General features: G+C 42.9%; 2 protein-coding genes across 5 annotated transcripts in view; both read right to left on the bottom strand.

Annotated features, from left to right (window-relative positions):
- Positions 1 to 13,896: 13,896 nt before the first annotated feature.
- Positions 13,897 to 16,534, bottom strand: TTC32 (tetratricopeptide repeat domain 32). Its single transcript, XM_037392053.1, has 3 exons — positions 16,383 to 16,534; positions 16,146 to 16,306; positions 13,897 to 15,063 (listed from the first exon to the last, which is right to left on the bottom strand). The coding sequence occupies exons 1-3, from the start codon at positions 16,502 to 16,504 to the stop codon at positions 14,936 to 14,938; spliced, it is 411 nt and encodes a 136-aa protein (XP_037247950.1). The 5' UTR covers positions 16,505 to 16,534; the 3' UTR covers positions 13,897 to 14,935.
- Positions 16,535 to 17,082: 548 nt separating this feature from the next.
- The window catches only part of WDR35 (WD repeat domain 35), a 49,935-nt gene continuing 42,297 nt past the window's right edge, over positions 17,083 to 24,720 (bottom strand). For 2 of the 4 annotated variants that reach the window (XM_037392051.1, XM_037392049.1), the window contains 6 exons: positions 23,867 to 23,977; positions 22,644 to 22,808; positions 21,513 to 21,653; positions 20,579 to 20,735; positions 18,924 to 19,164; positions 17,083 to 17,798 (listed from right to left, as the gene is read on the bottom strand). In XM_037392051.1, the coding sequence (XP_037247948.1) occupies positions 17,648 to 17,798; positions 18,924 to 19,164; positions 20,579 to 20,735; positions 21,513 to 21,653; positions 22,644 to 22,808; positions 23,867 to 23,977 (966 nt within the window). In that variant the 3' untranslated portion in view covers positions 17,083 to 17,647. The remainder of the gene's footprint in view (positions 17,799 to 18,923; positions 19,165 to 20,578; positions 20,736 to 21,512; positions 21,654 to 22,643; positions 22,809 to 23,866; positions 23,978 to 24,720) is intronic. The other 2 variants (XM_037392050.1, XM_037392052.1) reach the window with 1 other exon arrangement.

Here is a 24,720-nt window from a genome sequence, read left to right as displayed (position 1 = left end):
GACCCCCCTGCTCCCCCCCCGCCGGGGGTTGGGGGGGGAAACCAAGCAGCCACAGATGGCCTCTGCCACTTCATCCGCGCGCCGGCCCCCTGGTTAAACAGTTTGAGGACCCCTGCCATAGAACAACATTCTCAGCGTATAAACCCGGGGCGGGGGGTGGGGCTGGCCAGGAGGGGCCGGTCGCTGCTTGGGGACTGGCTGAGCACGGGTCAGCAGGTGGTGAGCAATTGTATTGTGCATCACTTGCCTGTCTCGGGTTTTATTCCTCTCTCTTTTTTTTATCTCCCTTTTCATCATCATCGTCATAATCATTATTATTGTTATTATTATTATTATTTACTTTATGTTAATTATTAAACTGTTCTTATCTCAGCCCATGGGTTCTACCTTTTTCCAATTCTCCCCATCCCACCGCGAGGGTGGGGGAGGGGGGGACAGTGAGCAAGTGGCTGTGTGGTACTTAGTTGCCAGCTGAGGTTAAACTATGACACTTGTCAATCTATAGTTTACAGGTACAGAGGCGAGGTCGAAAGAAATGTTCAGTAGAACAGAATAGAATGGTTTGGGTGGGACGGCATCTTTAAAGATTACCTAGTCCACCCCCCCTGCATGGGCAGGAACATCTTTCACTAGATCAGATTGCTCAAAACTCCATCCAACCTGACCTTGAAGACTTAGAAAGGAGCTGGTCTTTACCAGTACTATTTGTGAAGATGACAGCGGTGTGATTTTGACCTGTCCCCTTCAGAAATTCACTTTTTCTGTGTATCAGTGGACACTTAGATCAGTATATGTATTGTAACACCAGACAGGCTTGGTCTGAAGAACTGTGGGAACCACTGACAAACTTTCAGAATGAACTGGGAAGAAAGAGAGACATGACTGGTAATCCAGAGATTGTAAAAAAATAAATGCAAATATGTTTACTTACTAAACTTAATGAGGACACACACACCCCCTCAAAACCTGATACTTCCTTATTGAGAATCCTGGCAGTATCTGAGCCAAACAGGGACCAGACAAATGGGCCAAGCAAACAAAGAAACAAACTCCCTACAAAATCCATCCCAAACTGTACTAGAATACCATTTGCTCTTCCTAGTGTAAGAATTTTAACTATATTCAGTTGTTCCTCTATTAAACTGTTGAGAATTGAAACTTAATCACAAATTTTACCTCCTAGAGCTCCATATCTGGTGGTGTATATGGAGTCATTTACAGTATTGACTTGTTTTTGGAGCACACGTGGACAGATGCAGATTGGCAAACCACGAAGTACACTGTCATCAAATCCATCACCACACCTTTCATGCCACAGATACCAACTGTTATCAACAGTAAGTCATTTCTCTCATTGACTTTTACCAATCTCTTGCTTTTGTTGTGTTATACATTGCTCATTTGACCTCTGCCACACACCTACACTCACCAGAATGTTCTCCGCTCCCACTTCCAATTTGCTAGCTAAAGTCAAGATTCAGAGCATTACAAAAAAACCCAAAACTTTAGCCTTAATGGATGTACCATTTATGCCCATCACTAAGGGATGAGAAATGAAAATTATACGCTGCTGTAAGAAGGTAAACATTTCTTTCACACTAACATCCAGATTTTTCCAGTGAGCACTGGGACCCTAGAATAAAGATGTTGTGTTGCACAATTATCACATAAGGACAGCGTTCATTGATGATGTTTCCTCACCCAGACTGCCTGCATTTGTTATCTTGGGAACATACTGAAATCCCCGTGCCATCCAGTGGTGCAGTAATTTTGTTTTAATTAGATTTTCCAGTGCATTAAGACACTAAGCATCTTTAGAGCTGTCTGAATAACTGATATAGAAAGAAAAAAGCCTCTTAGCATACATTATGATAGTTTTTCTTTTATGTGGCTAAACTGGATTCTAGATTTCTTTATAGGAAAGTCATTGCACATCTTAGTGCACCTCTAGAAAGTTACTAAACCCACTTTCTATAAAGTTGTATGTATTTGTTGTTAATCTCCTGCAGCTTGAAGCAATTCTCATGTACTCAGAGTATTTCAGATCTGACTAGAACACAAACACTCATTAATCAGAGCCATTAAAGAGATGGCTGTTGGCTAAATTTCCTGGAACTTGAATGGGAGGCCACCCCAACTGTCTTCGTTACTTGATCCACTTCAGCAGTAATTTGATGTTCTCTCCCTACAGATACTCTGCCAGAGGAAAGGCTATTTAATGTTGCATTTGGACACTTTCTTCCTGATGTCTCTCTGGTGGCAATCACAATAGGAAATGTGCCATTTACCCTGAGGGAAGCACAGTACCATGGGTTTAAGATTTATGAAACTCCTTTTCCTAATAGAACGAAAGGATTTATCTTGGAAATATCTTTTGATGATCCGTATGTTCTAAAGGAGGTAAGATACAGCAGGTCGCTTCAGCAGCTGAGTGGGGGAGGTAGGGCAGTCCCTTTTCAGAACATAGCCTGGCTTTTATTAACCAACAACTGTTCCTTGACCATCAAGGTGCCAATGAGTCTGAGCTCATTCAAATTAGGATGAGAGGCTTGTACATCCCCACCTTGCCCTCCCTAGCTCTCTGGGAGACATGCAGCATCAGGTGTGATTAGCTGGTATGAAATATGACTTCCTTTAGTGTCTGTCAGCATGGCTAATGTCCAAGCACATGCCCAGCAGGAAGAGGTTTGTCAAATCTCTGTTAAATGTTGTCCCTTGAAACAGGGGTGCTTTGGAAAAATAAATCAGTTATTGCAATCCTGCAAACACCAGTTACCAACATCCAGTAATTCTTGAACCTACTGTTTATGCAGAGCCATCTGACTGCTGGCACAGGCCATGTACCATACGAGCATCTACAGGCAGGCCCAGACTATTCTAAATGTGATTTTGTTAAGCTTCAGACCATTTGTAATCTAAATATTTGTAAAAAGTATAAACTCACAGAGGGAATTCAACCTCTCATTTCAGTGGGAAGGATGCATAACTGCAAGTCCTCTACCCCTGTTTCAACCAGATCCCACGGATCTGTGGTGCTATTTTCTGTTACAAGGAACATCATCGTGAACGCACAGGATCAGGATTTGCACAAATATTTTCAGGCTGCAGTCAAACTACAGTTAAATTGCATTAATGATCAAAGCAACCAAAAAAATTTCAGAAGTATGTCTTTCAGGGTGAACAGCAGGTTTTGCTTTGGGAGCGCTTTTAGTGAAGTAAATGAGGATATTGAGAGGGATCTCTTATAGCATCTCCTCACACCTTCTGTTTTACTGATGACCTACTCTCCTGGGTCAGCCCACACTCTGAGTAAAGAAGAATGAGGATCTGGACCCAGATCTTCCTGCACGAGCTCTTTCACCAGTGGGCTACAGAGGAAATACCACTGTGTTCACTTCTGCCTCCATTTTCTGAGCAGGCCCTACATTCTCCACATTTACATTTGGCTGAAAGAGCTGTTGAATCCAGTCCAGATTTCTGAATAGTTTTAGGCCAACTGAAGCGATGTTTTGGAGACTGAGCTATTTGCAGGGGAGAGAAGGGTGTTGGAATAATTATTTAGTGCTGCTCGGGATATACATGCCTGTCTGTACTGGAAGCCATTGCTACTGCAGCCTTACGCTTCTCTCTCTTTCAGTACGTGAACAGAAATGAAACAAAATACACTCTCCTCGTTAACTACACTGTAAGCGTAGGTATGGAGATGACACTCTATCATCATTCGGCAGAGGTGGAGTGTGTGATCGCCGATATCAGTAAGCTTCCCCGTGATATTAACTGGTTTGCATCAACAGCATGGATGAGATTTTCATTGAATTCAGTGAGAATGGCATTAGACTGAGGATGAGAGCTTTTGGGAAAACCCCACCCTTCAATAGCTCATTATTGGTAACACAGCCAACTTGCTGCTTTTCTGATGGCAGCTCTTCTGCATACTGGCAAGACAGTCTGCCCTCGAGACACTGAGAGCAATAAAAACGTGTGTAGAAGTTGGCTTGCAAACTCAGCGAACAAGATGCCTCATAACTTGAACATACATCTACTGGCAAAACTTTCAGACATTGCTACAAGTTTCAGTTTGTCCTCAAATGCAATTCTGCCTCTGCGTCCAGGGCAGAACTCAACAGACTCAAATAAATTGCTGTGAACTCTAAAGACAGCACTTCCGTAAGGAGACAGTCGTCCCCTAAGAGCTGTACTTAGCAGGTTATTGAAACAGTCAGGAGGTCTGGTATTTGCTCAGATCTTACGTTTTGGATGCCACAAAGATGACTGTCTCCTCACTGTCCTTTTTATTTTTGAAATAGCTCTTGGTTCATCCCTAGAGAAGGCTGACCAGAAAAATCTATTTACATATACAACTCGGCTTGCCTTACTGAAGCAGGGAGTAGCCCTGGAAGCAAGCTGGCAGGCCATCACTAAAGCGTGAGGATTCCCAATCCCACTGATTGTGAGCTGCTAGACCCATAGCACAGCCAAAGCCCTGCAGACGATGCCAGTATGCACAGCACTGCTGCTGCAGTGCCAGTGCAAAACTTACCCGTGCTAGAAATCCCTGCCTGGGCCAAACATCATTGCTCAAACCTTCCTTCATTGCTAGCTCTTCATCCCACCTTCTTCCTGCAGAACTACCAGAAGCAGCTGGTTACTGTGATGAAGAAAACCTGTATCTAGCCATCTCTGCTTTTGGCTTGCACCAGTATTGGAACCTGTATCTTGGTAATAAGCTGCTGAACCAGCACATTGTGCTTACCAATGGGTATCTTGCAGCTACCAATTCTACACACCTGGTCTTGCAAATACCTCTGTTTGCTGTGGGAGTTATCTACGAGGTACGTGAACTGTAGAGCAATACCTTCTTTAAAACATGTAGAACTGGTCTTACAGCCACAGCCCTACGGTCACAGTTTGTAGTGCTGTGGTATTACACATATTGGAAAACCTCCAGAGGGAGCGACTCTAAGCCAGTACAAGTAGGACAAGAGGTATCGGACATGGACCCTTCTGGTAATGCCATGTATTATGTAGTCTGCAGTGCTAAGTTGCCTCTAAAAGATAGGCAGCAAGTCTTCAAAAACAAACTCCTCAGTATTTTTAGTAAGATGAGGCAAAATGTCCCAACCGCACTGAGCCAGAAACAATATTTCAATATTGCTTTTATGAAAGAAGCTCTTTTAAAGTAATATTTCGTAGAAATGGTAAGACATAGCAGGGGAAAACTGATGCTGTAATAAACATCTGAACTATTCTACAATAATCAGCCAAAATTTATCTCTGTGACAGTGACCAATTGATTTGTGCGAGAAAACTTCTGCCCCTATGTTGCATCAGGCTCGAGTCTTCACACTGATTTAACCCTTGTGACTTGTTAGTATTCAAGAGGCACAAGCTAAAGAGCAGAACTTTGTACATATGGATCACGTGCCTTAACGGGAGACCTCTTCCATCACCTCCTTCACAGGAAGTGTTCTTTCAGAAAATTAAAGCAAGGTTTGATGTTGCCCTAAGGAAAGTGAGAACTATGGAGACCTTACAGATGTTCTCCGTTAGCTGCAGTTTTAATCCTTCAGCATTTATGAGTAAGTTATACAACTGATCAATCCATAAAAAGATCTGTGATTCTTTCCTTGTGTTTATAACCAACTCTGATTTTCTCAGTATGCCACCCAGACGGTACCATAACGGTATCTGCCCAAATGAAGACAGTTCCTGCCATTGATATGAGTAAAACCAGACTAAGGGATAGCTCTTGCAAGCCTAGAGAATATAATGAAGGACATGCCTTCTTCAAGTTCCATGTCACTACCTGTGGCACTTCAGTAAGGGTAAGCCCATGGCTGAAGCAGATACATCTGCTAGAAGTCTCTGTCTCTCTTGCATTTTCTCTTTTGTTCCCCTGCCCCAGCTCCAGGCAAGATTTAATTTTTAATGAACTTCCCATATGCACAGTTTGAAGGTGACCACATTATTTACGAAAATGAAATTTCTTATGAGAAAGAAACTCTTTCAGGACAGAGCACAGTGACAATCACAAGAGATCCAGACTACAGGTAGGAGCTACTGCTCACAGATACTGCTCACTTTGGGACAGCTGCTGAAAAGTGAAAGTGAACATAAAAATTACCCTTTCTCCTATTACAGACTAACACTCTTGTGCTACTATCGAGCAAAAGAGACCCTAGTACTTGGTGCCTTCACTAGTGATCCAGCCACATCACCTCCCTTTGGCTCTGGCACAATGGTACCAAGATCAAATATTGCAGGTAGGCAATTCTCTTCCTCCATTTGTAATCTTCTGTGGCTCTTTCAGCTGTAAGTTCCTTTGTTAAGACATGCTCTGCTTTCTGCTAAAGAACCTCACTAACATTTCCTTTTCCGCAGTATACAGAAGGATAAGACAAGCTCTGAATGTAGTTTCAAGAGTGTCCAAAGGTAAGTCTCCTCCTAAGAAAATCAGAAAAATGTTAATGTTTTAATTTAAATAAAATTCAGCAAGAACAACATCCCCTGATGTTTTCTTGAGATGAATCTTTCATGGAATTCTATGAGTCCAACATGGCAATACTCAAGCGACCTGTGGAGCCTGTGTTTCTTGAGGTGGAGCTGAAAGACGAGAGCCCCGATGCTAAGTTATACCTGGAAAACTGCTGGGTAACCAGGTCTCCAGACTTTAACAGCATCCCAAGATGGAACATCACTGTGAATGGGCAAGTAGTTATTGAATGACCAATGTGCTCATCAGCAAAACCCTAATTTCTTCAAGGTCTGTTGTTCTGTTTTCTCAAATAGGTGTGAGATCAATGGCAGTGAGTACGCTGCAGAGTTCTGTCCTGTAGCTGTTAGCCCCAGAGTAAGGCACCCATCTCATTTTAAAAGGCTAGCAGTAAGGACCCTGGCACGTCGACCGGAACAGGTAAGATCAAGTGAAAGGCTCACCTCCCACTCGTGAACCCTGTTGTCTGAACTTCTTAAGACCATTTAAAAAATAGCTGATTGAAACACCTCACAAATTTAAGATCTAGCCAGCATTCAACCCAAGTAGCCTGACTGGTGCACAGATTTAATTCAGTTCTCTTCTCAAATCTGCCTGCAACACAGTTTCAGTGAATTGAGATGGGACTGGCTGGAGTAAACAAAATAGTTTGGTATGTAAATATGACTTTTATATGGTGTTTCTGACTTTTTATAGAGTCAGATTCATAGCACCAGCTCAAACAGTCTAGAAGAGAAAAGTAATTTTATACACCATGACATCTACATGAAGTTCAGCTCTGTTGTCTCCCATATGTCCCAGCCAGTCAACCCTCTCCTCGGAAGCTAGCCCAACGGGCAGGGAAGCAGAGGCATGTGGGTTTAGCCTTACATTTTGAGGTTCTGTCCTCTAACAGTTCTAAGAAAAGCAAAGAAAACCCCAGGACAGTCACCGGAGGGTGTTTTGCTCCTAGTGCACCCAGTTGAGTGGACATTAGCACAGGTACTGATATGAGCCCTGGCAGTACCTCTGCCTGGGCAGCCTAAGTAGCCACATAATTTTTCGGCTTGGCCTTGCATAAGCAGTTCAACTCGTGAACTTCCTAGAAATGAACACGATGCCATTCTGGCCTGTGCTGCTTCCTAAGTGTGCAGCTGCATCTAGCACTAGATTAAGTTTCTGTCTAGCTTTTAAACGTAGCCTCACTGCAGCTCATGAGGTTTTAACTTCTCCTGCCTCAGCCTCTCAGTTACCAAACTGCCTGAGGGCTCCTTTGACACCAAATTTGAAATTCAAGGCAGGTTCAGCTACAAAGTGCCGCATGCAAGCGTTCAGGCAAGACTAAGTATAGAAGGGGGACAAAAGACAAAACGATGCTCTGCAAAGCAGGATTTGATATGGACCAAGTGGTACTTTTTCTTCTTGTCAGGTATATGTGCACTGTTTGGTGGCTGTGTGCTCTCCTACCCACATCCTACCTGGCGGCCCCTGCAGAGGACAGCACACCTCAAGCAGGGAGAGGAAAGGTAGGTGTTCAGCAGAAAAAGAGCCATTGCAAAGCACTCCTGCCCTGATGTTTTTAAGGGATCTCGGACCTCCAGTGTTGGCATCTCGAGTGCCTCAAATGCGAACTATGTAACACTACCTTTAGTTCATACCTTAATACATCAGCACTTCACGTGCAGCAGGTACATATTCTTTAAAAACTACACAAATACACTGTGTATTGTTCTCAACCTTTCCAGGTCCCTGTTCAGCCAATCTCCAGGGCTACATACTTGCTGGACCAGTCTGGATTGTTGATTCAGATCTAAGATGAAGCATGTAAACTGAATTTGGTAAGAACACCAGGCCCTGCATCCTCACCTAGAGAGGTCACCATGCTTTGCGGCACAAGTGACGCATAGCCTAAGGTCTTTCAAGACCTTAGAACTCTTAAGTGCTGGGACAAGAACAAGGGAACAGGCAGGGTTTGCCAGTCTCCTGGTCTAAGCTTGAGCCCATAACAGAGGGAAGAAAGAGAGCTACCTGCCAAGCCCAATACAGGTGGCATAGCTCTGGTGAAGATGCCAGCAGTAGAGCAGGGCACATTGGCGCTGGGTTGTAGCAGTTTGGGAACCAGGTGTTATTTCAACAGGTTTTCACCTGGATCATCCCAGTTTGAAGGAAAATGGACCTGAAATTTTAGAAACAAACACTAAGGCATAAATCACTACCATACTCCAATTTCTTCTGAAGGGTCCAAATCCTCCAAACTGTTAGGATTTACCTTATAGCTTCATCTGCCCTTGGAGAACCAAATCATCTGTGTGCTCCAGCCTCATTCCTTGCTTCACTGTGTATGTGTCTCCAACAGCACCTGAAGGCTCTGCTGTGCTGGCTGCTTTCTAAACGGTGCAACTAGACACGGGAGCTACCTCTTTCAGTGACCACCAGCACCATCTTGCTTGAAGCGAACAGATCAGGCAGTGGGACTCAGAACAGTACCACAACACTGGAAAGTGCTAGGATCAGCTAACAGGATTAGTAAATGTTGCCGCTCTATTGCCTCTCTGAAGTGGCTAGAAAACCAGAAAACAACCCAAGGTTGCAAAACTACACCTTGTTTCTTCCAGCTGTCGAAACAGGCATTTGCAGGCCACTAAAATTATTCCAGCCCTGATTACAGCCACTTCTTGTACTATTTCATAAAGCAAATGCCAATCCTCCCATGTGAATGTAAAATGCAGATCTGAAAAGTCAAATAAAAATACATACGAAGTAGTGTAAGTGCAGAACATCTCCTTGCTGATGTACACCAGTAACCAGCTGGTGTACCAACATTGGCTTCAAAGGGCCAAGCGTTCAGCTACTTAGGGCCTCTTCCACATGCAACACAATGGCATACTTTTTTTTCCCATTAACGCAGATTTTTGTCTGTAACATTGCATTGACCTGAGCATCTTGGAAACCTGTTAGTTCCTTACTTTCCTCTCACCTGCCCTAGTAAGGAAAAGGCTAAATCTACAAAATGGGATGAGACGGATGCTCTAACATGAGTAAAAAGGACAACTTACCTGGTATTTTGTTTTCCATGCCCACAGAAAACACTTTTTTTATTATTATTTTCCAGAGATCGAGGACAAACCAGACATGTGACCACCTGTAATCACTCTCGGGATGTGCCTACACTATAACTGAAGGTGTGCCTGCAGCACGAGTAGGTGTTCAACCACAGCGAGGAGGGGGCAATCGCACCGATGCCAATGCAGGCTAACATCCGCGCGTGTGCAGCCTCCAGTGGGTTTGCGCAGCTCCGGGCAGCCTCGATCCTCACAGGGTGGCTGGTTACACACGCTGGTTAGTGCACGTCCGTGGCACGCTTCCCAAAAGCTGCAGTCATGCCTGTAATGATTGCTGAATAAATGTGGTCTTAAAGCTGTATCTACCGAAGGACTAAGTTTTGTTAAAAGGAATCGGAGGGTACTGGGATCCCGAGACCCCCTTCAGCCGCAGCCTGGGACACCTTCCCCTCTGCTGTATCAGCAGCGCACTCTACTGTCCGGAGCGAGCACTGCAGAGTCAAGCAACCTCACTACATCCACACGTTCTCCAGGAGAGTTACGTTCCCCATTTTTAACGTTAACAGTAACAGACTCATCAGTTCAGGTTAACTCTTAATCTAAAAAATAGTCCTTTTGAAATACGTCAGATGAGAAGGTGGTTAAATAACGATGACTAAATGCTAGCTCTTCTTTTCCCACTGCTCACGGGACACTGTCAAGTTCCACGCAGATGAGCATCAGCTCTGGTGGTGCATCACTAAAGTTTGCTCACTGCAGTCTTGCGGAGTAGGTTCAGCTAAACTCATCTGCAGCCAGTGGGATATCCCAGATCCTTCCCTTTTGCCCTGGAAAGCCAGGAAAGGGTCCACCAGTGCTCCATACCCATCCACCCACTACCTGGCAGATGGGGAAACCTTCCTCTTCCACATATGTTGGGAGGGAAAGGGAGAAGGTGAGACAAACCCGCTTTCCCATTTCAACAGGATTTCAGGTTCCCATATTCTCACCGACAAGCCAGAGAAATTCCACATCCTTGGTTTCCTCCTCCTACCTTGGTTGCTGTTCACGGCAGATAAGGGTTTTTTTACACTGAATCACACAAGCCTGTTAGGGTTAGGCATTCACTGTTCAGCTTTGAGGGTGTCTTTCCAAAGATAAAATTCAGGCATGCTATTTCATAATGTATTGCTCTGCATCTAGGCTCCCCTGGGCTTACTGCCCCCCTCTCAGGTGCTGCAGGTGGAACTTCAGCACCTAACTCATGTCCTAGATGGCAGTTTTCAGGCCTATGGGATCAAACTCTTCCTTGGATTAGGCTTTCCACACCACTCCGGTCATACCGCCATAGGTGAACAAGCCTTCACGCAACAGCCAGTGTGGGGAAAATGAACTGGGAAGGTGCAAGAGAGAGGTTAAATGGACAGATACAGGCACACAGGAGTCCCCATACAGGTCTGGAAAGCACTGAACTTCAGATCAGCCTCTTCCATAATAATAGGAGTTAGGTTGAAACCTGCTGTTGTGATGTCTATGCCAGGGTTGTTCCAGCTGTCCCTTGCTGGGAGATGAAGGTATTCTTCAGGTGCATTTCGCAACCTTACCGTACAACAGAGACACGAGTGATGAAAAACCTGATGGTCATGGGCTGTAGGAAGCCATGCTGTGGACTCCATCCAATCCCCCCCTGCTCATGGACTAAAGGGATCCTACAAGTCTTGGAATCAGTTAATCTTCAGAAGCAGATGGGAGTTCAACTCAAATGATCACAACATGCCACTATGTGGGCCTCCACCTTGACCAGATCTCGAAGCACATTTTTTTCATAAAAAGCAACCAGTCCTTCCATCATGCATGAAAGCCACAGGCTGAGGTTGAATCCGTTCTACTGATCCAATCTCGCCTCTAATAAAAGAATTAGGTAGACCAACAATAATCTGCTAACATCTAAGAACACAGGGTATTATCCTTCTGCTAGCAATCCTCAGTTTCAAACACAGTTTTTGCCTGTTTCTGAATGCTTCCCTTGCTGATAGTCAGGGGAGAGCACAACCTGCATATCTGAGCTTGATTGTTAAAGGTATTCATTTCCCACAAAATTTGAATAGTGCACAGTTCACTATTAATTTACTTTTTAACAAGGTTACCTACTAAATGGGACAGTGCACAGCGCAGTTCTGTTTAACAGCAAAAGATTTTTGGGGTTTTAATACTGACTTACCTCTGTTGTCCACTTGGAGGGAAAGCACATGGAAGAGGAACATATTCTGGCCACTTGATGACCTAGCCCTTTCCTCTCCATGTGCTGCAGCTTTCCCTTCAGAATGGCCCTCCTTGTTCCCCACACTGCATCTCACATTAAACGTATATGAAACACTTCTCATACTGCGCTGTGCCCTGCTAACCTGGGATTTTGTCATCTTTTCCGACCCTTCTGCAAAAGCAAGCAAAAGGCCTTCCAACACTGCAAGGTGTGTGACAACTCCTCCTCCTGTGTTTCAGTAGGACAAATAAGAGCACTAGGGGAAAGCATCGGGTGGTGTCACCCTTTGCCTTGTTTTCTGAGGAAGTAAGACCTAAAAGATGTTGTTCCAGATACTGAAGGAAAAAAAAAACCCAAACATTCTATAACGTATGAGGAAACCAAGTATTTTTTGTAAGTTTAGAGGTAAATCACCAGGTGAGAAAACTGTTACTTTATCCAAATTAATCCCAGCTACGGGAAACAAACTGAACAGAGGGGCTGCCAGTGAAGGCTGCGTCAAGAGTCAAGGGCTTTTGGAGAGTAGGTTTATAGGTAGGAAACCCCGGGAAAGCGGCTGTGAATTATTCACGTCTGAAACATTTCTGGCCAGCGTAAAGACACAAGTCAACGCACATTAGCAGCAACCACCTGTTGGACTTACTGGTCCAGTGCCATTACTTTGACTAGCAACTGCTTCGCAAGGGTGATGGAGTAGGCAGACAGGATTGGCCCGGACGCTCTACAGAGGTTTTTAATTTTCAAGCAGAGGCAACCCCTAAAGCCCGGGAAAGGCATGAAGCCACAGTACTCCGCATTGTGAAGCATCCAAAGCACACAAGCCCTGCCCTTTTTACAAGCTGAAAGGTTGTCTGAATTTCACGTGGAAACACTACATAAAAAGAATTTTACTACTCTCCATTAGACTTTTAATTCTTAAAGGATTATGAACAGGAAACCTTGCAGGACAAGGGCAGTTACTAAAAGCACATCCTTCTTTTCAAGATTTTAATTATTTTTTTTAATATCGATAATGGTGGTTTATACCCTTTCAAGCAGCCTGAGTAAACCACCACACGCTACTTAATAATTTCAGACTAAAAATCCCAGTTAGTCTTGTGATGTAAAGCCAGAGAACTAAGTGACTCATGTGTGCATGTGAAAGGGGAAAATATGAGAACCTTACTGGCAAAAACGACTTGAAAGAACTCCAAATTATGCTGAAATGCATCATGACGGTTCATCCTTTTACAGGAGAGAGAAGGAAATTTTGTGGAGAATCTGCAACAAAATTGCTCCCGGTCCAGTGAAACATTTCTGTGCCAATAACTAATGCATTAATAGTAATTAAGCCACATTCACAAAACAAGCTGGGAAGTATAAGGGATATTACCACTAGCATCTTTGTTTTCCAAGATACTTTTCTGCTGTTAATCTTTATTTTTATCTGTATTCTGTCACTTAGAGTGTTCTGTGCATAACTGCATCTGTGATCTCTCTCAAAGTAAAGTTCATAGGTCAAATTCAACTGTTCATACTGCCTCTTTAATTTCCTTGGTATGGCAAGTCAGGAACAGGTTTAGTTCTAGCTCACCTTCTCAACATCAATGAACAGTTGGTATGATTTTTCAATTTTTGAGACTGAGGTGGCATGAAACATGCCAAGTCCTTAAATTGCCAATGTTTTGGAGATCACAAAGATATAAAAATGGAAGCAAAGCACATGCCTAGTATATCCAGAAAAGTCAAAAATTAAACTTTTGCAAAAAATGGTCAGTTATGACATCACAGCCTGCTTTCCAAAGCCTAAATGGTTACATCCTGCTAACACACATTGTATTTATAAAACTTCAAAATGGCTGCTGTCAAGTGCACGAGGGGTAAATACAGCATTTTCTCAGCCCCGTACTTGAAATTTGCTCATTGGGTCTGTTTCAGTTTCATCCCAAAGCTGAAAACAATCTCAGTAAGGCTGCTGAGGAAGATGGTCAGAGCATCAAGTCTTCTCATGAGCCACCCAAAGACTGCCACCATCTTCAGTGAGCCCAGCACTTCTGCAGGCTCCAGGATCATCCATGGAGAAACACCATAAGAAGCAGAACTGTCATTAGCATAACTTATAGAAAAAAAAAATCCTCATACTCTTTTGATTGCCCACATGAGCATTTCTTTTATTAGAACTTGTATTGCTATGAACATGCAAGGATGTTTCTTGTGATGATTTACAGATTTCAGTAATAGTCCTTGCCCTCATTTGAGAAACAAAACTGCCTGGGTATTTCAGACAGTTCAATCAGAGAGATGTCACATATTTTTCAAGCAATTGACAAGGAGAAAGCCACAATTCCTACTGTGAATAGCCAAACTACATTCTCTACGACAAGATCTTTATCTCATGACTGTCTGTAAGAACTACATCTTCACTTTTATTTGTTCAATTATTAATGTCTCAAATACTTTCACAATAGGATTATTAAAAATAGGTATGCTCTGTTCCTACCTGTTCAGGTAACGTAAAACTACCCCTAAGAATGAGCGAACATACAAAAGTGACTGAATACTTATACCACATTCCTCATGCAAGGTACAGATGGTGTTACCTAAAAAGATCTCATTGTTTCTGTTAAGTGTTTCTTAATACAGAAAACACTCTAAGAAGAAAATCAGTTATCATAGCATCTCAATGACAACACCTCGTAACTGTTGTAACAATTGCACTTTTAGCATAAATCACGCTGACATTTAAAAGTGGACAAACACTATCAGTATTAAACCACTGTACTTCTCACAAGCTCCAATCTCAAGTATTTAAATGTTTTATATAGTTTGATTTTTCCTCCCCATGAACGACTATTTAAAACCATCTGTGAAAGAGTACAGGAACACAGTTTTAATAAAACTACAGATTTCATTTGCTGTTACTGAGCTTTCAACCTCTTTATGAAGTACTTCTATACAAAGTCTGTACAAGCATCTCACAGCCTTCCAGCATTATGCTTTTCCTCAACACTAACAATAGCCAAAAATAGTTTATTTCACAACCGTTACCCATTTTTAACTTATTTACCAAAGAATGAGGTTTCTTCAGTAGGTCATAACAGATGCAAGTGATCTTGTGTTTCATCCACTAATGAGAAAAATAACGTCTAGAAAAACATTTTCATACCACTAGCCACATTTTCAATAACCTCGCTTTTGTTTTTCTTCTTTATCAAGAATAGCCTGTTTTAGACTCAATGCAGCATCTTCAAACTGGGGGTTTAATTCTAATACTTTCCTGAAATCTTTCATGGCCTCATCAAAGCATCCTGTCCCAAAAAAAAAAAAAAAAAGGAAGAAGAATTATCTTTCTGTAACTGCTCAAAGTCACAAACCACAACTGAATACCTCCTAATACTTTCACTAACAAAAAGTAGCAGCTGAACTTACTAGACCCACAATTGGATTCTCCAGAGGCCTAAGTGGGAGTCAACGGTCTTCAGAGCAAGTAGCAGTGTGGTTCTGAACCTACAACAGGCTTAAGGCTCAAATCAGCCAGCTTATTCCCAGAGAAGCCCAAAGGCCCACATCACTAGCCAGATTGCCTTAAACCTGGAATACAGGCATACAGCTTCCCAGCTGATGCCTTGGTCAGGCTCCACTCTCCTAGTGTTCTCGCTAGTCCCTCACCTTCTGGATCTTAACTTTGCGCAGCCAAGCTCCAAGAAAAGGCACAATTTTCTTATGGTATATTCAAAACTTGGGCAGCAAACTCCCCAGAAATGGCGGACAGCCCACTGCAAGTTGAGAAGGCTGCGCTCACTATGGCTGCACCTGCTTCAGAGAAGCTTCATTTGGTTTAACGACATTGTTTGGAATTGGCTAGTTTTATCCCCAATGCAAATTTTTCCAAAACTGAAACTGCACCTTTCCCTCTTGGTTTTCCCAGAATAGCAGCATTTCAAATGACACAGCCGCACACCCGCAAGCTGGGATATCTAACTGCATACACAGGGCAGACTCACAGCTGAAACGTCCTGTGATTACTTGACAAAAACATTTCCCTGTCTGCACCCCCTGTTCCTGGTGTCACCTCTTACCCTCTCCCCCCCCCACCCCCCATGCCAGGCAGGTGCCTCCATCTGCAAAACCGAGGGAATTACTCTCGGGCTCCCGGTGAACCCTGGGATAAACCAGCGCTCCGGGCTGCTCCCCGCCTCCGGGAGGGCTCCCTGCGGGGCGGGCGGCCCAGGCGGGAGGTGCGGGGGGCAGGCGGCGGACAGGCCGCGCCGGGCGAAGGGCCGCCGCTCGGCCAGCGGGGCCGCCCGGGTCGCTCTGCCCCGCCCCGGGTCAGCCGGGCCAAGGGCCCCGGGCCGCACGGCGCTGGCGTGCCCGACTGCGCGGCCCGTACCCAGCCGGTAGAGCACCAGGCCGCGGTTGTAGTAGGGCACTTCGAAGCCGGGCTGGCACTCGATGGCGGCCGTGTAGTCCTCGATGGCGGCGGCGAACTCCACCCGCAAGTACTTGATCTGGCCGCGGTCGTTGAGGGCCGTGGCGAGGTGGCGGCCGGCGCTGCGCGGGGACAGAGGGAGAGCGGCCGTTAGGGCGGGGCGGGCGCCAGCCTCGCGCCCCCCGCCCCGGCACGTACCCGGCGGCGGGCCCCGCGCAGCGGGCAATGAGGCGGCTGTAGAGCTCCTCCGCCGCCGCCAGCCGCCGCGCCGCCAGCTGCGCCTGCGCCGCCGCCAGCAGCTCCGCCGCCTCCCGCTCCATGGCGGCGCGGCGGCGGCGTCACGCGGGGCGGGCGCGGCCTCACGTCACGGCGTCACGTCACGGCGGCGGCCGGAAGGGCAGCGCGGGGGGACGGAGGGCCGCGGCGGGCCTGCCAGGGAGCGCGAAGCGCGCGGGGCGCACGGCGCGCCAGCGGACACGGCTGGGAAGGAGAAAGCAGCTCAAATACTGGGGGAAAACCCCTTTAGTGATATTAAACCTTTTCTTCACAGAACGGGGCTCACTGGTACCTGGGCCGCGCGTAGCCGGGGCCCGGCGCGCCCCTGCCGGAGCCGGCCCGGCGCCAGGGCAGAGACTCGGCTCCAGTAGTGCCACGGGACAGCGCAGCTCTAAGCGAAACATTCCTTAAACCTCCGCGTGTAGCAAGGAGACAGTTCAGCTCCTGAAATCTGCTGAACAGATGGCAGCTGCTCTCTTCGAGCTACTTGGGGAAAAAAAAAAAAAAAACACCCACACACAACAGCTTAATACCACATTCCAGCGCAAAGGCTCGTAGATGTTGTTAGTTGCAGTCCTCACCGGAGCTGAGGGACCCACATGCAGACGGCGGCAAGGATGGGTAGATGTTTGCAAGCCCTTTATTGCTTGGCAAAAGAAAACTGCACAAATGTATGCCTAAACTAGTGTTACCACTCAATAGTACAAAACCATATACAACAATATTACCAGAAACACCGTGGCATTATTTCAACTTACAAATTACTTCCTTCAGAAAACTTGGAATTTTGAGAAAACCCAGTAATTTCCTATGGACTTACCTTTTACTCTGAGCAAGCTCCACCTTTTTTGTATTAAGATTAACCTACATTCAATTTGCATGGTTTTGAAACTAGGCTCAATTTACAGTTAGAAGACAATGCTTTTACCTTAAGCCCTTGTAAAAAAAATTAACAAAAAGATCAAATTCATTAACACAGTCCTTTCTTCGCATAAAGGGAACCAGGGAAGGTTTTCACTTGTGGCCTTTTCTGTTTTGTTTTTTTAAATGTTTCTCTAATAGTGGTACTGCCTGTTAGCATACACCACACTTGTGATGTATTTTAAAATACAAGTACATTGGTAACATTGTATTTTTAGGAGGCATAACAGATAACGAAGATAATCAGTCCTTTATCCTGTGCTATATTATATTGTGCTGTGGCACAGAGGACAGAAGTTATAATTGCTTGCTTCTTTGGCTTTCATACAGTGCTTACACACACTGCACATCCAGAATCGATACTCCAGGATAGGGTCTCCCGTTGCAACACATATAGGAAGTTTCCCATCGCCACTGCTGGGGGGGGCGGGGGCAGAGAAAAGAAAAGAAAGACACAGAAGAGTAAATAAAGCTGAAAGAATAAAAACACAGTCTTAAAACAGCAACAAACACTTGTTTTGTAGAAATTTGCAAAACAGCATAAATAGCAAATTGTGTGTCTACAGCTAGTTACACAACTTGTGGTGCTCTTTTGTAAAAGACTGGTTCACTATTCAAATGTGTGCCACTTTTTGCTTAGTAGTTATTAAATCACTTAACACCTCACTTAACACAGCCACATATGTAAATCTTCACACAATAAAATGTACACCCCCAGAACCACAGGGTTAACAAATCAGGACCAGCAGAACCAAAAGATTAAGTGAAAAGAAGCTGTGAAGGTCATATTAAGGTCCAATTAGATGCCTGCACTATGATTACATTTACTCCTCTGAAGAGTCAACATGAAAACTGCTTAGTGAGACTCTATACACCTGCACAGTAAAATCAAACAATACTGGTTAAAACCCTATTCATTAAAAAGAAAATTAATTACAAAGAAAATTTCATAATAAATTTCCATACAAATTCTGTGCTGTTAGCAGGAAACATGTCAGACGCTATTATAGGCACAGCCAACACAAGGACTTAAAGCGTGCCCTTCATATTCTGATTCTTTCACTTCACAAATCTGTATGGTGTGGAAAGATTAGTATGTGTAATTCAGAAAACAGTGGAGACTTAGTGGTTAATGATAGTTAAACATTCACTTGTTGATATTTGCATCATATCAGGATGGTGATGCAAACGGCAACATCATTATTTTAACGGCATGGGACACCTTATCAGAAGTCTTAAAACTCCTGTGCTCTGTCTGCATGCATTTCAGATTAAGATGAAGTTATATCTTTACGGCAGTTCCTCAAATACATTCAGTGTCTATTCTCCCAAATAAAAACAGTCACTGTCTATTCTCCCAAATAAAACTGTGGTGTATTTCTGCACACTGGCTAATACCTGCATCATTCTGGCCTAGTATCTGGGTTGAGCAACAAAGCACCTTATTAACGTGGTCACACAGAACTTGCTAAAACGCAAAATACACACAATAGCAGAAAAAACTGCTAGTATTAGTACAGTATCACATAAATACAAACCCACCTCTCAAGCACATCATCCAGATCAGATTTTTTGTTATACTTTGAACTATGTCTCGTGAATATCTCTAGAGCAAGGTCTTCAAACTGTTGCCGCTGCTCTGGCCTAAGAGTTTCCAAGGATTCTAGTTTAACAAAGGCTTTTGAACAAATATCAAATGCTCTGTTTGCACATGCACAGAGTGCCAAAAGGGAATAGATTTCAACTGCAGGGATAATGTCTTCATAATCCTGCAAATGAAGAGCTAAGAAATAAAGGGGGGGGGGGAAGAAAAAGAGTCCAAGGAAGTTATTGCATATCTTCCAAGAAGTGCAGACATGTGTATGAAATATTTACTACTAGCAGAATCATAGGATGGCTTGGGTTGGAAGGGACCTTCTAGATCACCTACAGTTCCAATCCCCCTGCCATGAACAGGGTCACCTTCCACTAGACCAGGTTGCTCAAAGCCCCATCCAGCCTGGCCTTGAGCACTGCCAGGGATGGGGCACCCACAGCTTCGCTGGGCAACATGTGCCACTGCCCTTGCCACCCTTGGAATTTCTTCCTAATACCTAATCTAAATCTGCCCTCTTTCATCTTAAAACCGTTATGCCCCTTGTCTTATCACTACATGCCCTTCTAAAAAGTCCCTCTCCAGCTTTCTTGCAGGCCCCCTTTAGGTACTGGAAGGCTGCTATAAGGTGTCCCTGGAGTCTTCTTTTCTCCGCAGTGAACAACCCCAACTCTCTCAGCCTGTCTTCATAGGAGAAGTGCCCAGCCCTCTGATTGTCTTTCTGGCCCCACTGTGAACTCACTCCAACAGGTCCATATCCTTCTTATGTTGGGGGCCCTAGAGCTGGATGCAGTACTCTAGGCAGGGTGTCATGAGAGCAGAGTCAAGGGGAAGATTCACCTCCCTCAACCTGCTGGCCCTGTTTCTTTTGATGCAGCCCAGGGTACGGTTGGCTGTCTGGGCTGCAAGCACACATTGCCGGCTCATGCTAAGCTTCTCATCCACCAACACCCCCAAGTAATTCTCCCCAGAGCTGCTCTCAACCCTTTCTCCACCCAGCCTGTATTTGTGCTTGGGATTGCCACAACCCATGTGCACAACCTTGCATTTGGGAGACAGTATTAATCTTACAAATTGGACACAATGAACAAAAGTCTTTTCATTGACATGACTACAAATCATGCATGGTTCAACACTTTTCAAAAATAAATAAAAATAAGGAGATATGACTGGGAAATTCAAGTGTCTTTTTGAGACACTTTTTTTTAAAAAATATGTTAGAAGTATTTGAAATGGACCTTCATTACTTGGACAAAGAATTATTTGCTTCTCTGACTCCCACAAGTTTTTTTATGAAGCTCTCCAGGGAGCCCTTATGTGAATTCAGGCATGCATGCCTTATGATTTAAAGACAAACGAAACAGTCAACAGAACATCTACAGATATTGCCCAGTTTAACCTAACTAATAAGTTAGATTTGCATTGTACTCCAAGACCTTCCAGGTATCTTGACTGCAGCCATATTTAATGCATTATATGGTTGTTTTGAATTCCATGGATCTAGCAAGAATAGAATAATGTACCAACTATAAATGAAATTATGTGCTGTGCAGGTCTGTAAAATTAGAACACTTTCTTTACAAGGTTAAAAATTAAGCCCTACCTGTTTTAAGTGCTGCATCTACAGAACCTTTATAGAGCTGTCTTTGTGCAAGTATGAAAAAATGGTAAGCCTCAGCTCCTCGCCAAGCATTGTCTGCAAAGCGATTAGTTGAAGAAAGAACATCTTCTTCCAGCAAACCAGCCAAAGCTGAAGCAGTCTGAAAACAAAGTGGTATCACAAGTAATTTTTATATGAAACAGATTCAGCAGGAAATGGGGATATATGAAAAGAACTTTTCTGTACTTGGTGATTACACCACTGTGTGTGTTAACTAGGGAAAATATAAATACAGGGACCTAAAGTGAACATTGTTAGACATTTTATACAATGCATAGGCAGAACATATGGTGCAGATTGTCAAAGATAAATATCATATACATGTGTACAAATATATTCTGTGCACATCTGCAGACTCGTTCATAGTTTGGATTAATATTGCATTTCAACACCAGGTTTCTTAAAACTTTGTTTAAACTATTTAATTTGTACATAAGAACATAAAAGTGTGACCAGGAAAAAAAAAAATATCTTCCATTCGCTTTCCCCATATCTGAGCCATCTCCCCTGCTAAATTAGAGCCAACATAATCTCATCACAGATCTCTCTTTGGGATTGATACTTCTAAATGGGGGGAGGGGGGGAATATCTGGAGTTTTAGTATGATTTTCACTGTTTAGTGAAAATATTAAGAACACCACATTAAACTTAGGAAGAAAAAAATATGTAAATACATATTATTTAAATCTCTTAAAACAATACTTCAAACATGATGTTTTCATGGAAAACTTGCTTTAATGAAAGCTTTGTTCTTAGCAGGAAAAAGGGTTATTAAAAAAACATAATAGCCGCACATGAAGATAGCTTTATTTATTCTGATTAGGTAGCACATAACAGAATTCAGAAAGAAAAAAAAAAAAAAAAAAGACACTCTTACCTCTGAACTTTTTTCTTTAACTCTTCCCCTTTGTGCATTTTGCATTTGTTCATGACACTGTTCTATAAGTAAGGCTGATAATACGTAAAGCTTTTTAACTCGTAAAGGCTTTGTCCTTTTCTTTGATTCTTCATCTGCAATCTTAAAAACAAAACCAAGGAATTTAATGTAGATTTAAAAACCGAAAAAAAATATTAAAAGAGCTGCTTCATTTTCTTGGACAATTGCATGTTGGTACAGACCTAGGAAATCATGCCAAAAGCGATTCTGCATTTGAATGTAATAATTTAGACTGCGAACAAAACTATAAATGAAAACGTCAAAGTGAAGTATGCACATTATTCTATATTTATTTAGCTAACAAGTATATAGAGCCATATTCTTGGGAAGGATAAATCAGTGTAACCACATATAAAGTCTATTGACTTAATATAAAAATAAACTAAAAAATAGCAATTTTGAAACACTGAAGTTTCAGAAATACATAGCTTTCAATAAGGTCTGGTGGTTTTCCTGGAAAAAATGGCTTTTGAAAGCAATATATATAATTTACTATAAAAATTACATACCAGTTACAGACTTCAAGTGCTACGTACAGAAATCTCTGTAGCCAAACCAAACCTGAGCAACTTCTTTATCTTAAAAGCGTATCACAGCAGTTTGTTGAAGGTATCAATTGAAGAAATACAAAAATTTAACTTCTAGTTAATGACGCTGCAATTTTTAAAAATAAAGGAGATAAAACTAATCCACACAACATATAAAATAATGTGGACATTGCACCCAGGCCAGTCTACGTTACTTGTTTACTAGGCAATGGAGGGCAGCAGGACATTTTCTGTGGTCCAGTTCATCTCATTCTGAAGTGAAAGTCTCAAAATTAATCAGAGGGCTTGTGTCCTGAAAGTCTCCTCTCCCCTGCCCACACAGTACATCCAGGGTAGCTATTTAAGATAGAGATACCTGAATTTAGGAGTTGGATTAATCTTTGCAGTATCCTGTATAATGGCATCTGCTTATTGCCTGGACTTTGTTAACACTAAAATAACCCCAGGAAAATAAAAGTAGCATGGAAATAATAAGAGCTAGTCCAAAAACCCAGTTTTAACACAAAAATAAAACCTGCAATACCTTGAACATGAGTTTAGCAGCTTCAAAGAAATAATTGGCTTTACGATAGAGTTCTATAGCATCAAGGATTTTATTCTTTTCCAATAAATGACTTGCATATCTGGCTAACAAGGATCCGATCTCTTTCATATTGTGATTTTTAGCCAGCTCCACAGCTTTATTCCACTAGAAACAAAAGCAGACAATTATCAACCTCATTTTTTCAAATACATTCTCAGAACAAGCTGGTTATCTGTGAATAGGTTGCAACATTTGTTTGCAATACTTCATCACCATTTAGAACCAGGCTACTAAAAAATGAAAAGTAAAAAGCAGGAGAATACAAATGCTAACATCATTGCCAGTCATGTGATACAGCAGGCCTGTGAGACAAATGCTGAACCTCTGTCCAAAACCACATATAAAGCAGTTGCTTCTGCTTTGGTAAAAGCTTTGCAAAATCACTTCACAGCTGCTCGTAAGTGGACACGTGGATTTCAATACTTCTGGTATTCCCAAAACCCAGACTCTCAAAAGCATGTCTAAAAGAGGACTTCAGCCCATAAGCTTAAGGCAAAAACAGTAACAATTTACTTACCCTTCTATACACCTCATTTTGTCTGTGAGTTTTCCTGATCTTCAACAGTTTGGCTACTGTGTTTGCCCCAATCAGAAGTCTGTCAGGACTGAGAAACTTGGCTGAATCTGACACCTAATAGCCCTTCAGATCCATAAACTAGGAAACTGTTCACATAAATCCAGCACCAGGCAGACCTGCCATTCCCATACATCAAGTTCCTCATAGCCATACTCAGTTTCTCTCTTATTCGTGTTGACACAGTTGCACAGGTGAGTCACACTGGGGAACAGCTCTAGCCGTAAACATACCGATTGTTTTTCAGATTGGTTCTTTTCCAGCTACATCCTAATGCAGCCACAAATGTATTTGCATCAGTACAAGGAAAGAGGGGGATGTGGAAAATGAACAGCCAGAAGCTATCCAGTCTTCCTCCCATTCCATCAGGAGGCAGCACGGCCTGGCTCTACAAAGGCCACAAATATCTGTATGCTGAGCATGCTTACCACACACAGACATACTGGCTTAAGCCCTGAAGTATGTGTTTTCCAGAAATCACAACAAATCATCAGACACTTAACAAGGGCTTCTATTTAACCAGGCACCAGGATAGAAATGTCACTATTAAATTGGTATCAGTAAAGCAGATTATCTACTGCTGTTTTACCTGGTTGAGATGTACACAGGTATCCACCGCATCCTTTGGTCGATTACATTTCAGAAAGGCTGACACAGCTTGTTCACACATCCCCACTCTTACAAACATATAAGCTATATCCTGCAAAAAGCATCAGCACCATGTTAAATTCACTTCCAGATTTTTAGTACTTTGTGTAGCAACTGCAATACTATTAAATTCTTGTTTAATTTAATTCCATGAAGTTGGGGGAAAAGGGTTGTTTGCTTCATGGATTCTGTGACAACACCACACACAGTTGTAAATCTTAGAACAGCGTGCTACTTTCACACACTGCCTCTAAACATAAAAAAACCCAAAAGATACTTAAGTTGGGGTTTTTTTCAAATCAAATCATACCAGAAGGACTGTGCTCTTATTATTTAGAATATTTTAAGAAATTTCACTATTATAAAGAGGTTTAAAAGAAAGTGCCATGTCTTGCTTTGTTCAAACAACTGGAAATGGCTTTAAGTAAGCATGTTTTGCATCTTTCAAGCATTTTGGAATAATCGTATCATAGTTTTAAATTAGCTACTACTTAGTAGGTCATTTCAGGCTATACCACCTACTTTCCCTCCTTTCAGCAGAGTATCTTCTATTTACCTTGTACATTAGCATTCCCACCAGAGCTACCATGTAAGAAATTAAACCAGAAATAGCAACCAGGAAGAATTTGGGGAAAACAAACCCCAGTGCAGACAAGAGGACAAAAGCAAATCTAAAGTAAGTATCCAGCCATAAGGAGTGACTTCTCAGTAAAGCATAGCTATTAGAGAGAAATGCCACAATTTGGGGAGGAAAGCAGTAAATTATGACTTAGCCATGTGGCCATAAACTGTGAT

The sequence above is a fragment of the Falco rusticolus genome, chromosome 6 (assembly GCF_015220075.1).
Source record: "Falco rusticolus isolate bFalRus1 chromosome 6, bFalRus1.pri, whole genome shotgun sequence".
NCBI lineage: Eukaryota > Metazoa > Chordata > Aves > Falconiformes > Falconidae > Falco > Falco rusticolus.
This window is presented reverse-complemented; position numbering and strand designations above follow the sequence as displayed.

Coding starts and splice junctions, on each gene's coding strand:
- TTC32 (XM_037392053.1), bottom strand. CDS start 16,504: ATGGAGCGGGAGGCGGCGGAGCTGCTGGCGGCGGCGCAGGCGCAGCTG. Junction 16,307..16,382: donor TGCGCGGGGCCCGCCGCCGG/GTACGTGCCGGG, acceptor GTCCCCGCGCAG/CGCCGGCCGCCACCTCGCCA. Junction 15,064..16,145: donor CCTGGTGCTCTACCGGCTGG/GTACGGGCCGCG, acceptor TTTTTGGGACAG/GATGCTTTGATGAGGCCATG.